Source organism: Gobio gobio, assembly GCF_949357685.1.
Source record: "Gobio gobio genome assembly, chromosome: 10".
In the NCBI taxonomy this organism is placed as follows: Eukaryota; Metazoa; Chordata; class Actinopteri; order Cypriniformes; family Gobionidae; genus Gobio; species Gobio gobio.
Window position 1 is genome coordinate 54,623,336 of NC_137116.1, and position 15,975 is coordinate 54,639,310.

General features: G+C 39.6%; 1 protein-coding gene across 1 annotated transcript in view; it reads right to left on the bottom strand.

The window, feature by feature from the left end:
- The window catches only part of cux2b (cut-like homeobox 2b), a gene marked incomplete at its 5' end in the record, with an annotated part of 258,049 nt that overhangs the window by 8,426 nt on the left and 233,648 nt on the right, over positions 1-15,975 (bottom strand). Inside the window, 5 exons of the mRNA XM_079828153.1 lie at positions 5,737-5,925; positions 7,506-7,769; positions 9,374-9,539; positions 12,605-13,401; positions 15,402-15,500. Of these exons, the coding sequence (XP_079684279.1) occupies positions 5,737-5,925; positions 7,506-7,769; positions 9,374-9,539; positions 12,605-13,401; positions 15,402-15,500 (1,515 nt within the window). The remainder of the gene's footprint in view (positions 1-5,736; positions 5,926-7,505; positions 7,770-9,373; positions 9,540-12,604; positions 13,402-15,401; positions 15,501-15,975) is intronic.

Here is a 15,975-nt window from a genome sequence, read left to right on the forward strand (position 1 = left end):
TAATCACTGCACAGCAATGTCGGTAACCTGCACTGTTTAGACTTTCGTTGATGACTGCCAGCCTATCTGCACCAATCTCAGGCCAAAAAGACTTATAAAAGTCTATAGATATAGTGATAGATATAGTCTATAGTGCTTTCAGGTCTTAAATTCCTGCCAATTCTTTCTTTTTTCTATCTAAAATTACAATAAGCTCTTGATTTTGTTCAGTTCCAATAGATTCTTGAAGTTTCTTTATATCATCTTCTAAATTTACCATTGAAATATGTAATTCTTTAGTGATGTTGTAAGCATATTGCTGACTCAATTGTTTAATTTGTCTTTCCATAATCCCACCACTGCTGCAAAGTTTGGAAGTCAGATTTTGTGGTTCTAAAATTATTCCAAAACATTTTAAGATATCTCTAAATTCTATATCATTCAAAAGGTTCTTATTAAAATGCCACATTGTACTCTTTGGTTTTACGGATCCTAAAGTTAAAACACACTGTACTAAACTATGGTCCGAAAAGCTAACTGGAATAATAGAAGAGTCTCTAAAGACATTTAGTTGATGACTAAAACCATAAAATCTGTATGATCTTGTCCAATTATTATAAGAATGAACCCATGTATATTGTCTCTGTGTTTTATGAATATTTCTCCAAATGTCTACAAGATCATGCCTTTCCATAACTTCAATCAGTCTTTTTCGAGAAGCCATATGGGGCTATCTACTGCATTTCTATCTAATGCGCATTCAGTGCAATTAAAATCTCCTCCAACTAAGAACAAATCCTCAGTATTACAATAATTTAGTACTTTACATAAAGTGTTTAGAAAACCATCCTTTCAACTGCATTGGTATTTGGTAGGAGCATAAACACAACCAAAGCAATAAAATACATTTTCAAATTGAGCCCTTATTTTTTTAAATCTGCCTTTTACAACTTCTTCTACTTCATAAGAAATTGGAATGGAGTTCTTGGAAAATAAAATAGCAACACCACCACTTAGAGAAGACTTATGACTAAGAAAGGTTAACCCATCAAATTCTCTTGCCCAACCCGCTTCATTAGAAACATCACTATGAGAATTTCTATTTTCTTTACCTTTATTAACTCGTATAACTCAAACCTTTTCTTCTCTTCTCGTGCCCCATTTAAATGAAGTGAAGCAATATGAAATTCTCTCATCAAAGAGAAGAAAAGGATATTAAAAACACACACAAAAAAACCCTCATCTCATAAAAGTGTAGTTTTACAACTTGTCAAGGCCAACATTAATCCCTAACTGAGAATGTTTTTCAGTCTGCACACCTCCTGATCAGAAAATTGACCTTCACTCTTAAAACTCTTTGCTTTCTCTACAAATTGTTCCAGATCAGGAAAGTACTCTGTAATACGCGCATTTCTTGCATTCTTTGTTACTCTCAAAAAGAGCTTAATATCATCAACACCGTAACACTCTTTACCATAGAGGCTCTGTTTCCTTTTTTGCTGTGTTTTAAAGACACATTCATCTTGTTCTCCCGACGAACACTGATCTCTTTTCAGCTCCATGTCTTGATTCTTTTCAGAATTCTGCCTATCTAGACCGTCGGATAACTGATGCTTTTCCACAGATAGAGAAACTTCCTCCATATCTACCACTGCCACTCCTTCTTCCCTTATTCGCTTCAAAGCTGCAGCCTCACCTGATAAATTTATTAAACTTCCATCTGCAGGTTTTTGTCCACGGTTTTCCTCAGCTACCGCTACTGTTGCAGGTTCCTCACTGTCACTTTGTACAACCCCAAATCAGAAAAAGTTGGGACAGTATGGAAAACGCAAAAAAAAAAAAAAGAAGTGATTTCTAAATTTACTTTGACTTGTATTTCATTGCAGACAATATGAATACAAAATATTTCATGTTTTGTCTGGTCAACTTCATGTCATTTGTAAATATGCATCCTTTCCTGTCATTCAGACCTGCAACACATTTCAAAAAAAGTTGGGACAGGAGCAATTTAGGGCTAGTAATGAGGTAAAATGGTTAAATAATGATGTGATTTGAAACAGGTGATGTCAACAGGTGATTGTAATTATGATTTGGTACAAAATCAGCATCCAAGAAAGGTCTAAACCTTCAGGAGCAAAGATGGGCCGAGGATCGCCAGTTTGCCAACAAATACGTGAGAAAATTATTGAAATGTTTAAAAACAATGTTCCTCAAAGAAAGATAGGAAGAGATTTGGATATTTCAAATTCAACAGTGCATAACATAATTAAAAGATTCAAGGAATCTGGAGGAATTTCAGTGCGTAAAGGACAAGGGCGCAAGCCTAAGCTGAACAACCGTGACCTCCGATCCCTCAGGCGGCACTGCATCAAGAATCGTCATTCATCTATAAGCGATATCACCACATGGGCTCAGGACTACTTTGGCAAACCTTTGTCAAGTACCACAATACGTAGTTACATCCACAAATGCCAGTTAAAACTGTACTGTGCCAAAAGGAAGCCCTATGTTAACAGTGTCCAGAAGCGCCGTCGACTTCTCTGGGCTCGGAGGCATCTGGGATGGACCATCACACAGTGGAAACGTGTACTGTGGTCAGATGAAGCAGTATTTAAGGTGTTTTTTGGGAGGAATGGACGCCGGACCAAAGAAGAAAAGGATCATCCAGACTGTTACCAGCAACAAGTCCAAAAGCCAGGGTCTGTCATGGTATGGGGTTGTGTCAGTGCCCTTGGCAAAGGTAACTTGCACTTCTGTGAAGGCACCATTAATGCTGAAAAGTACATAGAGATTTTGGAGCATAATATGCTGCCTTCAAGAAGACATCTTTTCCAGGGACATCCATGCATATTTCAACAAGACAATGCAAAACCACATTCTGCACACATTACAAAGTCCTGGCTGCGGAGGAAGAGGGTGCGGGTACTTGACTGGCCTGCCTCAGTCCCGACCCGACCCAATAGAGAATGTGGACAACGAAGACCCCGTACTGTTGCCCACCTTAAGACTTGTTTGCAGGAAGAATAGGACAAAATTACACCTGAAACACTTCATCACTTGGTGTCTTCAGTCCCTAAACGTCTTTTAAGTGTTGTGAAAAGGAATGGCAACATTACAAAGTGGTAAATGCTTTACTGTCCCAACTTTTTTTGAAATGTGTTGCAGGTCTGAATGACAGGAAAGGATGCATATTTACAAATGACATGAAGTTGACCAGACAAAACATGAAATATTTTTTGTTCATATTGTCTGCAATGAAATACAAGTCAAAGTAAATTTAGAAATCACTTCTTATTTTTTATTATTTTGCGTTTTCCATACTGTCCCAACTTTTTCTGATTTGGGGTTGTACAACATTCCTTATCCTCCCCAACTTCCTCAACCACAACTGGTAAAACTTTCTTCTTTGATTTCTCATCTTTTCTCGGACAAACCCTCACGGGATGTCCTATTTCACCACAGCCAAGGCACTTCATGCTATTAGTTGTGGCCAAAACCGCATAGTTGAAATCATCATGATTGAAATTAAACGTCAAACCCAATTCCTCTTTTGTCCCTAAGTTCCATGTACACCAAACGCCTGAACGACACCACGTGTTTCAATAGCGGCGATTTACAGCCAATCTGAATCATCTCGATTGGAGAAACCAATCTGCCATATCTCTCCCACAACTGAACAAGAGGTGAGCTGAAAGGCGGCAGGTTTGAGAGAATCTCAGCGGGAACACTGGAACATAAACACTGTCAATAACTCCACTTTCAACTCAACGCTTTTCAAAAAAACAACAACCGCGCTGTTCATTCTTGATGCCAACAGAACATTTTCCTAGCAACCACCTCTCCTACAGCTAAACTACACTCCTCTACACCAGCATTCAAGCTTATTTTCACAGCATGACCTGAGTGAAGAAATCTAACGCCCTACACCTGAAGTCATTCTGCCAGTTATAGAACGTCCTAACCCGTATAACACCGGCGAAAGAGACAAAAGATAGAAGCTAGAAAACTTTTTTAGGCACAGCAGCCACAAAAAAGGGAGAGACCACCCACCCATCCATCCATCCGACCCACCCACCCATCTATCATCCATCCATACATACAATCACCCACCCTCCCATCCACCCACCCATCCATCCATCCATCCATCCATCCATCCATATACACATCCATCCACCCACCCTCCCATCCACCCACCCATCCATCCACCCATCCATCCATCCACCCATCCACCCACCCATCCATCCATCCATCCATCCATCCATCCATATGCACATCCATCCACCCATCCATCCACCCACCCACCCTCCCTCCCACCCACCCACCCACCCATCCATCCACCCATCCATCCAACCACCCACCCACCCACCCACCCATCCATCCATCCAATCCATCCATCCATACATATACACATCCATCCACCCACCCATCCATCCATACATATACACACCCATCCACCCACCCACCCACCCACCCACCCATCTATCATCCATCCATACAATCACCCACCCTCCCATCCACCCACCCATCCATCCATCCATCCATCCATTCATCCATCCATACATATACACACCCATCCATCCATACATATACACATCCATCCATACATACATATACACACCCATCCATCCATACATATACACATCCATCCACCCACCCATCCATCCACACATATACACACCCATCCACCCACCCACCCATCTACCATCCATCCATACAATCACCCATCCACCCATCCACCCACCCATCCATCCATCCATCTACCATCCATCCATCTATACATATACACACCCATCCAACCACCCACCCACCCATCCATCCATACAATCACCCACCCTCCCATCCACCCACCCACCCATCCATCCATCTACCATCCATCCATCCATACATATACACATCCATCCACCAACCCATCCATACATACATATACACACCCATCCACCCAATTCCATCCATCCATCCATACAATCACCCACCCTCCCATCCACCCACCCACCCATCCATCCATCCATCCATCCATCCATCCATCCATCCATCAACCATCAACCATCAATCCTCTTATACATATACACACCCATCCACCCACCCACCCATCCATCCATCCATCCATCTATACATGTACACACCCATCCACCCATCCATCCATCTACCATCCATCCATCCATCCATCCATACATACATATACACACCCATACACCCACCCACCCATCCATCCATCTACTATCCATCCATCTACCATCCATCCATACAATCACCCACCCACCCTCCCATCCATCCATCTACCATCCATCCATCCATACATACATACATATACACACCCATACACCCACCCAACAATCCACCCATCCATCCATCTACCGTCCATCCATACAATAACCCACCCTCCATCTTCCAAACCGTTGGTACAGTGTAATATCACACAGGTTTTCATTCCTGTTTAATTGATTATTAAGTTGTTTAATTACGGTTTACACATGCTAGTTTCCATGACAGAGTTGAAGATTAATCTCTTCATTGCTGCTGGAGCTGCCAGTCTGCTAAGTGTCAAATGATTGTTAGACAGCACAAACTATGCAAAAGCGGCACACTCAGTGTCTGAATTCACTCACTCGTTTTCCTTCACTCCTTCAAGTGCACTATATTAGTGGACTACAGTTGGGAATACTGAATGATGGTATAGCGGGTGACTTCAAACACAGCGACATGAATGTGAACTGATGCAGAATCACTGAAGAACTGAATAGATGTTTGTTCTTCTACCTTTCTTCTCCATTTTCTTGACGTCTCTGAGTTTGTCCACGTTGTGCGGGTCGTTGAGCCACAGCTGCATGCGGACGAACGGCTCGCGGCCCTTCAGACTGAGCTTATGCCAGGGCTTGGGTCGGGACAGCAGGTCGGACACTGACCCCTGGGTCAATCCCAGAATACTCTCTCCAAACAGACGCTGACCTGCATAAACACACACACGGTTACTGATCTGGCTGCAGTCTAGGGTTAGGGTTAGGGTTAGGGACAGCTTTACAACCACACCGCTTCATTATTTCCGTCTTACAATCATTCATATCATCACAGAAGTACTGGGATAAAAGTTTATAGTTCGGATATAAACACTGATGCCTACAGTAGCGATCAAAATAGACCAATGAGCTTTTGAAAATAACTTCCAACAACGATTGTATGGATTGCATCATTACACCAGTAGGTGGCGACAGGTGACCGTTAAACATGTGTGTGATCAAATCATTAATTCAAAAACTCAAGTAAAGTTGAGTCACTCATTCAAATTACTTAAATATTTTTTAAATAGACTCCAGCATTTAACATGATGTTAGAACCTCTAGTAAATTGCATCTTATTATGTTTAGTTGTTTATCCAGAATTGTGTAGCTCATTCATCCTTACACTGCAAAAAATGCTCTTCTTATTGAGTATTTTTGTCTTGTTTCCAGTCTAAATATATAAACATTCTTAAATCAAGATGCATTTACTAGATAAGTAAAATGACGTAAGATATTTTTTCTTGTTTTCTTGAAAATCAAATCAAAACTTAGTGAGTTTTTGCTTAGAACAAGCAAAATGATCTGCCAATGGGGTGAGAACAACATCTGTTTGGGACAGAAACAAGAAACAAGATTTCAATCAGAAACAAGATTGTTTTTCTCACCCCATTGGCAGATCATTTTGCTTGCTCTAAGCAAAAACTCACTAAATTTTTATTTTATTTTCAACAAAACAAGAAAAAATATCTCATTTGATTTTACTTATCTAGTAAATGCCTTTTGATTTAAATTTTTTTAGATATTTAGACTGGAAACAAGAAAAAAATACTCGATAAGAAGAGCATTTTTTGTAGTGTATAATTCGTGCAAGTTCAACATGAATCAGTTTCAAAGTGTGTGTTTCAATGAATGCATGAAAAACACTGTTTTTACAAAATAAAGAAATACTTTTATTCAGCATCAAATTGACAGTAAAGACATTTATAATGTTACAAAAGATTCTATTTCAAACAAATTCTGTTCTTTTGAATATTTTATGTTTATCAAAGAATGATGTAAAAAAATAGTATCACAGTTTCCACAAACAGTTTTCAACACTGATAATAATCATAAAAGTTTGTTGCCTCTGGCTTGGCGTGCTCAGTTGGGGACATAACATTTTTTCAACTAAACATCGAAATAAATCTAATTAATAAACTAAATTAACCATTTAAACTAAATTACTGATCTAATTATTGATCTAAAGCCCACACTGTCACTGTATGATAATTGAAATGAACTGATGACATCAGCGTTTTTTCCAGAATGGCTATACAGCTGAATAAAATTATGCTGCATTATTTTCCTGTTTAACACTGTAAAGCTGCTTTGAAACCATCTGCATTGTAAAAAGCGCTATATAAATAAAGTTGACTTGACTTGATCATAAATCCTCATGTCAGAATGATTTCTGAAGGATCATGTGACATATGCTGATATGCTCATTTAGCATGTACTAAAATGCTAAGATGTATATTGTGCTGTAATCACCCAAGTTGTTGTCCGTCAGAACCTCCTTGACTCTCTTGGTGATGGCGTAGGTGTCCAGCTCCGGGGACATGGCCACCAGCTCCTGGATGCCCAGCGGCGTGTGGGGCTGCTGGGGGCCGGGGCCCGGGGTGCTCTTCCCTCCGTCGGGCTGCTGGTTCTCCTTACTGCTCTCCAGACTCACGGGCTCCAGGGTCAGGCTGGGCTGTCCGTCTTCAGGACTCAGAGGAGGGGATGGGGACGAGCGGGTCGTCACGGGGCTCTTATCTGACAACCAACAGCCAAAGAGGACATCAGTGTTCACAGTCAGGGCTTTAGGTTCATGATAAAACTACTAAAACTATGCCCACCTTTATATTAAGTGTCTTTGACCATGGTTTAAATGAATTATTTGATACAATACACTTATTGTGTACATACATTGTAGCCTTCTTATATTTAAAAAATACCTGCATGTAACTATAGCCGTAATTCAATCTGTTGACTATTCCCTTACCCTTTAAACTACCCATAAACCGACTGACCGACGACTGACCGACCGGCTGGTAGTGTTGTAGTCAAGACCATCTAAACCGAGACCAAGTCGAGACTAAGACCAGCGTTTGCCGAGACCAAGACAAGACCAAGACTAGACCAGCACTCCTTAGATTCATCTAAAAGATCCATATCTACTGTCTGAGAAATGACTTATATTTAAATACAATTAGAATAGTAAGAATAGTTACCAATCAAATCACTAACAATAAAATTCATGGCACAAAGTTGCATCTGAATTGGTATAATTACACCTGCATAAATAATGTTCAGATTAATTTAACATTAAAACATGAACATTATTTAACAGTCACGGAATCATTTATTCAACCGATTTGTTCAAAGCAGCCGATTCATTTAATAACGAAACGCTGCCGAATTAGCAAAGACACAGTTTAAAATGTCATTTAATATCAACTTCTGGTTTATTGAACATTTGTGTTAGTCAATATCATTTGCAATCACACTTATATTCATGAACACAGTACTCTTGCTCTTGTGATATTGCTTAATTATATTCTATGTTATATAAAAAAAATGAAATCTCAGAATTTTGTGGGCATTTATATACATTTTGGGCCTTTTTGAGACAATGCTGCACTGATTCTGAACCCGGCAGCACAGTAACAAAAGAAATCACATTAAAAAGAAGTTATTGATTGCATTTTAAGCTGTAAGTTTTACATCAAATCACATTAATGATGTTAAATCAGACAGATTTATAGTGATATCCCAGCAGTTGTGGTCTTGACTGGTCTTGAGATAAAATCCTGAGTCCTCCAAGTCCGAGATCAAGACAAGACCGAGGAGAAAAGCAGTCGAGACCGAGACAAGACCAAGACCATCAAAAAATGGTCTTAAGACCAAGACCGGTCTCAATTCTATAACACTTACGACTGACCCCTTAACCCTACTGACTGACCGACCTACTGTGTGTAGGTGTGGTTGTTGTGTTCAGTAACAGGACTGACAGTGGCTGTGTGTAGTTGTTGTGTTGTGTTGTGTTGTGTTGTGTTGTGTTGTGTTGTGTTGTGTTGTGTTGTGTTCAGGACTGACAGTGGCTGTGTGTAGTTGTAGTGTTGTGTTCAGGGCTGACAGTGGCTGTGTGTAGTTGTAGTGTAGTGTTCAGGACTGACACTGGCTGTGTGTAGTTGTAGTGTTGTGTTCAGGACTGACAGTGGTTTGTGTGTAGTTGTAGTGTTGTGTTCAGGACTGACAGTGGCTGTGTGTAGTTGTAGTGTTGTGTTCAGGACTGACAGTGGCTGTGTGTAGTTGTAGTGTTGTGTTCAGGGCTGACAGTGGCTGTGTGTAGTTGTAGTGTTGTGTTCAGGACTGACCCAGGCTGAGGCTGTGATTGGGCAGCTGGTTGAGTCCATGACCCAGCTGGTCCAGAAGCCAGAGCTGCATGCGTATGAACGGCTCGCGTCCCTTCTGAGTGAGTTTACTCCAGGGTTTAGGCCTGGATAACATGTCACTCACACTGCCCTGAGACAAACCCAACACCTGCGACACACACACACACACACACACACACACACACACACACACACACACACACACACACACACACACACACACACACACACACACACACACACACACACACACAGATCAGACGTTAACAGCAGAAACCTCTGCTTCTCACGCTCAGCTGTTGACCACTAGAGGGCAGCAGAACCACACGATCCACAGCTTCAGATCGCAGCTCTCGACTGAACCAGAGAAATACTTCCATTCAGAACAGATGCAATGATCAAAAGTGACAGTGAAGACATTTATAATGTCACAAAAGATTTATATTTCAAACAAATGCTGTTCTTAACTTCTCTATTCATCAAAGAATCCTGAAGAAATATATCCACAAAAATATCAGTGAAGGATCATGTGACTCTGAAGACTGGAGTAATGATGAGAACTATATATTCACACAGAGAACAGTGATTTTAAATTGTAATAATATTTCACAGTATTACTGTTTTACTGTATTTTTGATTAAATAAATGCAGAAGTCAGAGGAGAATAACAAACTAATCTCTCTGACCTTCTCCAGTTTGAAATGATCAAATGATAGCTCTAGTGAAGATAAAGAACTGAAAGTCCTTGATTTCTTACGTTTCTGAAAACATTTACTCTCAAATGCAATTTAAATTCTCTCTAAAGTTTTATGAAAGTATATTTGAGAATTTTGCCTATATTAGAGTATGATTGAAAGCACTGTGGAATAATATGCACAGATGAATCATTCACAATAACACCAGGAACACATGAAGAAAGTAAATATGCTTTTGATTTCATATGACAAAACTCTTTACTGTAAGAGGAGAATTAGATATGAATGTGTAGATGTGTGTATCAGATAATCCGGTTTCTGCTGATTTAAACTATGGGCCAGTTGTTCAAAACATTTCATCTGGATCAAAATGATCTGGATTTGGAAATCCCATGTTTTGCTCTCCAGGATCAGGTCATCCATTTGACTTTTGTGCCAGTTTTTCAAAGACAAAATTTGATCGGATCACCCTGATCCAGATACATAGCTTTTCAGATGACCAAATCTGGATTACTAGTGCTCTACGGAGCCCCTAGAGGGACATGCTGATGGGAAAAATATGAGTTGGGAAAAAAAATGAAAATGCTTTTGCGTTCTCTCAGAAAAGTTTTGCGTAGCATTCACCCGAGAAACCTTTTGACTGGTTCATCTCTTATAAGTGATAAAAAACACTTTAAATGTAATATAACATTTTTGTTTGATATTTACAGCTGTTTGGGGATTATTTTATGGCGGCTAAATCTTTTTTTACTTTTACTGTAGGACCGAAAGGCTTAAGCCTAATGTCTACTTCTTTTTTTAATTTTAATTTTTTTAATTTTTTAATTTACAGGGGCTGTGCACATTAATAAACACTAATGTAAATGTGCCAGAATTAGCCCAAAGGGATATTGTTCATCTGCAAACCCCTGACAGAAGTGTTAAAAAGTCAACCTAAAAACAAGAACAGAGCATCAAATATAACACACACAAAAAGAAAAATGAGAGAACAAAAAAAAAGATACCGCAAAAATAAAAACAACAAATTTAAATTAAAAACACAGGTACATAATCCCACGGAAAAAAATTATAAAAATACATTTACATTAACAGGAAAAGTTTATCTAAACATATATTGTGCTACATAAGACTAAGAGGTAAAAAAGGAGTTAAAAAAGAGATAGCGACAGGAGCTAAATATTAAGAAACTAATGTTGACAGTGCTGATTTGTAACTAACCATTTTTTTTAGATTAAATTTAAAAGAACCATATGTATCCAGACTTCTAATTGTTGATGGGATAATTGTTGATTATACTTTTAATTTATTACTTTAGCAATTAGCCTAACTAATCAAGAGCAAAATAAAATGATATGTGTTTGTGTATTATATGATAAAAATGTTGTATTTTTTGACCAGTTTTAAAGCTACACTGTGTGATATTTTCCCCCATCTAGTGGTGTAAAGGTATATGACCATCCAGTGAATATTAGTTTCTGTTCCTCTCAATTCCGATTTTGTTTTAACTCCTACGGTGGCCGATTTAGTCCAAGATTAACATGGCTTCCAGTTCGACCTCGTCCACATTCGACACGGTGCCATCGAGTGTTAAAACGCCAAAGGCAAAGCTTGAATTTACGGGTATGTCCCTCTTTGGCTAATGTACTTTCAAGATGGAGGGGCAACATGGCGACCGGCATTCGAACCCCTCACCCGGATGTATTTTCAATGGCATATTATAAACTTACGAGAATACTTTATTACTTGAAAGAAGTAAATATACATTAATGAGCACATATTTTTGAAAGAACTAAGTGTTTTTAGCTAAGAATAAACTAAAAAAGTTACACAGTGTAGCTTTAAAGTTTGATTACATTTTCTTCCCTTGAAATCCCCCTGTTGGGATCAGGATGATCCTGTTTTTTTGGATCAAAGTTATCCAAGTCCTACTTGAACAACACAAACTGAAGGTTTGATCCAGATTAAAACTAGGATGGATTCCACTGCAAAAAATGCTTTTCTTACTTAGTATTTTTGTATTGTTTTCAGTCCAAATATCTAAAAAATCTTACATTAAGAAGCATTTACTAGACAAGCAAAAGTTGTCGTCTCGTTTTGGGGGAAAATAACTCAAAATTAAGGGAGTTTTTGCTTAAAATAAGATAAATAATCTTGTTTTCTGTTTGAATTAAGATTATTTTGCTTACCCCATTGGCAGATTATTTTGCTAATTTTAAGCAAAAACTTTTTAGTTATTTCCCCCAAAACGAGACAAAAACGTTTGCTTGTCTAGTAAATGCTTCTTAATGTAAGATTTTTTAGATATTTGGACTGAAAACAAGACAAAAATACTAAGTAAGAAAAGCATCTTTTGCAGTGTCCGTGATCTGATCTGATTTCAGATTCCTTCTTTCCCTTTTGAACAACCCATTTTCAAGAATCCGATAACCAGATCAGCTGACCTTTGAACAACTGGCCCGATAAGACTAAATTCATGGCGACTCGTGATAAGATGTTCTCTCCAGATGTGCGATCCCACCTTCTCTCCGAAGATCCTCTGGCAGATCCCGTTCTTGGCCAGTTTCTCCTTGACCTGCCTGGTGAGCTCCAGGGTGTCCACCTCGCGGTACATGTACATCTCGTACTGCTCCGGGGTCAGCGGCGGGACGGTGGGCTTCAGGGTGCGAGGGATGTAGGTGGGGAAGTAGGACACCCGTCCTCCTCCTCCTCCTCCGCAGGGAGTCTCTCCGCCGGGGGGCGTGTCCAGCTCCACCTTGACCTCCACCGGCCGGCTGGGCGCGGGGTCATCCTCCGGAGCGGACGCTTCCTCCCCGTTCGCAGGACAGTCTCCGTTCTCCACCCGCGGCCAGGGGCGAGGCATGGAGGTGGAGGAAGAGGAGGAGAGCGACGGAGAGACGGAGGTGAAGGGGTGAGAGGTCACTCCCATGACGACAGCGCCCCGCTCGGCTGACCAGTGCTGGTCGAAATACGCCCCGGCCTCCCCGATCTCCGACTTGACCTTGCGGATGATGTTCTGGACGAAGGCAGCCGGGGACAGGACGCTGAGGGGCGGCTGAGGGCTGGGATTGGCCAGGCACACTGGCACGGACACGCCCTCCTCCTGTTTGATGAAGGGCGGGGTGGGCGGAGGCTGACCCTTGGTGGGGTCGCTGGTGGAGGCGCGGCCACACACCTCCATCTCCAGCAGGGCCTGCTGCTGCGCCTGCATCTCCCGCCGGGCCTGCTCCAGGATGCTCTTGATGGTTTCGTCTGAACTGCTGCTTCCTCCAGAGCTGTTGCGACCCGATGAACAGCCCAGAGACGACTTACAGTCACCTGTCCAACACACACACACACACACACACACACACACGCGCGCGTTACTAGCCAAACTAGATTTACCTTGACCAAGACACACGCTAACAGCCAAACTAGCACTAGAACACATGAACAGACCAATAATCATGATTTATTAAAAACATTTTATTGTATTATAATATAATATTTAATAAAAATTAGGGCTGTCAAAAGATTAATCGCGATTAATCGCATCCAAAATAAAAGTTTGTGTTTACATAATATATGTGTGTGTACTCTGTTAATTATTATTTATATATAAATACACACACAAGCATGTATATATTTAAGAAAAAAATATTATTTTTATATATAAAACATTTATATTTATATATATTATAGATTATATAAATGTATATACATGCAAATATTTCTTAAATATATACATGAATGTGTGTGTATTTATATATAAATAATAATTAACAGAGTACACACACATATATTATGTAAACACAAACTTTTATTTTGGATGCGATTAATCGCGATTAATCTTTTGACAGCCCTAATTAAAAATATATTTTAATAATTAATACAATGCATTGTGTTTTATTACAATAATTTAGAAATATTTAATTAGTCTAATGGTAATTATTATTATCATTTAAAATATTTTTTTAAATGATTAAATAAAAGTAAAAGTGCAGAACAATGCCTGATTTAATATTTCCAGAGAATCAAACCCATTAAAACATAATTCTCTTATTAATCTGCACTTTTGTCTCGGGATCTCAACATTCTTTAATAAACTAAATAAATGAACTCAAAAGAAAAACTATTTTCCCAGAATATATATTTAAAAGTATTTCGTTTTTTTTTTTAAGTACATATGTCACTAAATGCTGTTATATTTGTGCTAAAATATACGCTTATGAATCCTTTTGTTCTATTATAAATAACATTTATTTCAATATAACTATTATTTAAGATATTTAAGAATAATATTATATAATTATACATTAGTATGTGTTTCCTTGGAATGAAACCCATGACCGTGTTGATGCTTTCACAAAAAAAAAATCTATATTTTTGTTGTTGTATCTCAACATCTTCAATAAAGAAGACGAATAGAAGCAAAATCTATGTTTTGCTAATTTTATTCTTTAATTAAATTAAGTTAAATTACATTTGTTTAATTTCATGTACCTCACTAAATGTTATAGTTAGGCTTAAATACATATATTTAAGCATATGTTTATAATTAAAATGTATATTTATGTTTATGACAAAACTTGTTTTTAAATCAGGATATATTCTCTAGTCAGACGAGTTGCTTCTCAAGTATTTTATTTATTTATATACACACTCACACACACACACGCACGCACGCACGCACGCACACACTCACACACACACACTCACACACACACATGTTTGCTTTTGTGAAATGTGAGGACATTCCATAGGCGTAATGGTTTTTATACTGTACAAACCGTATTTTCTATCCCCTTACACTGCCCCTGCCCCTAAACCTACCCCTCACAGGAGACTGTGCAGTTCACTTTCTGTGAAAAAAAACTCATCCTGTATGATTTATAAGCATTTTGAAAAGTGAGGACATGGGGAACGTCCTCATATTTCACCCTCTTTTTGTAATACCTATGTCATACCCATGTCATTATACACATTTGTGTCCTGATATTTCACAAAAACATGCCCACTCTCTCACACACACACGCACACACACACACACTCTCTCTCACACACACACACACACACACACACACACACACTCTCTCACACACACACGCACACACACACACACACACACACACACACACACACACACACACACACACACACACACACACACACACACACACACACACACACACTCACACTCTCACACACACACACACTCACACACACACACACACACACACACTCACACTCCATTATGCAAAACCCTCATATGCGCAGATGTTTTGTGTGCTGCTGTGTGTTATTGTGCGGCTCATAGCCTCGGCTCTCTGTGTTCCCACCTCTTTGTGACTGGATCTCCTTCTTGGCCTGCTCCAGAATGCTCTTGATGGCATCATCTGACCCAGTTTCAGGCGTGCGGATGCGAGGAGTGATGCTCCCTGGCGGAGGTAAAGCAGAGACAGGAGGTGAGCTGATCAGAGAGCAGCTCCAAAGCCCTGCGTTTGATTGCTAGATCAATGGCCGCCTTTGAGAAGCTGCATCAAGTGAGGGTGCGCTAACACCTGAACGCTTTACTATCAAAACTGAGAAGGAAACAGAGCCGTGAGAGCATCACAACACACACAGGGTTGGGGAGCGAGTGCGGAAGATGCACAACCGGACGGACTCGCTCTGGGGTCAGAAGCGGTTCTGTGGGGTTTAGAGGAACACACTCATCTTCATAATGTGGGATCATATCAGAAGGACACAGCAGGTGCAGAAGACCTGCCAAGGACATTTCAGGATCATACATATATATTTAGATATAGAAATATCAATATTTATAAATATTTTATATATCTGTGCATCTCACGGGTATATCTGTGCCAATACCCAACTATACATGTTATGGGTCAAAATTATACATTTTTCTTT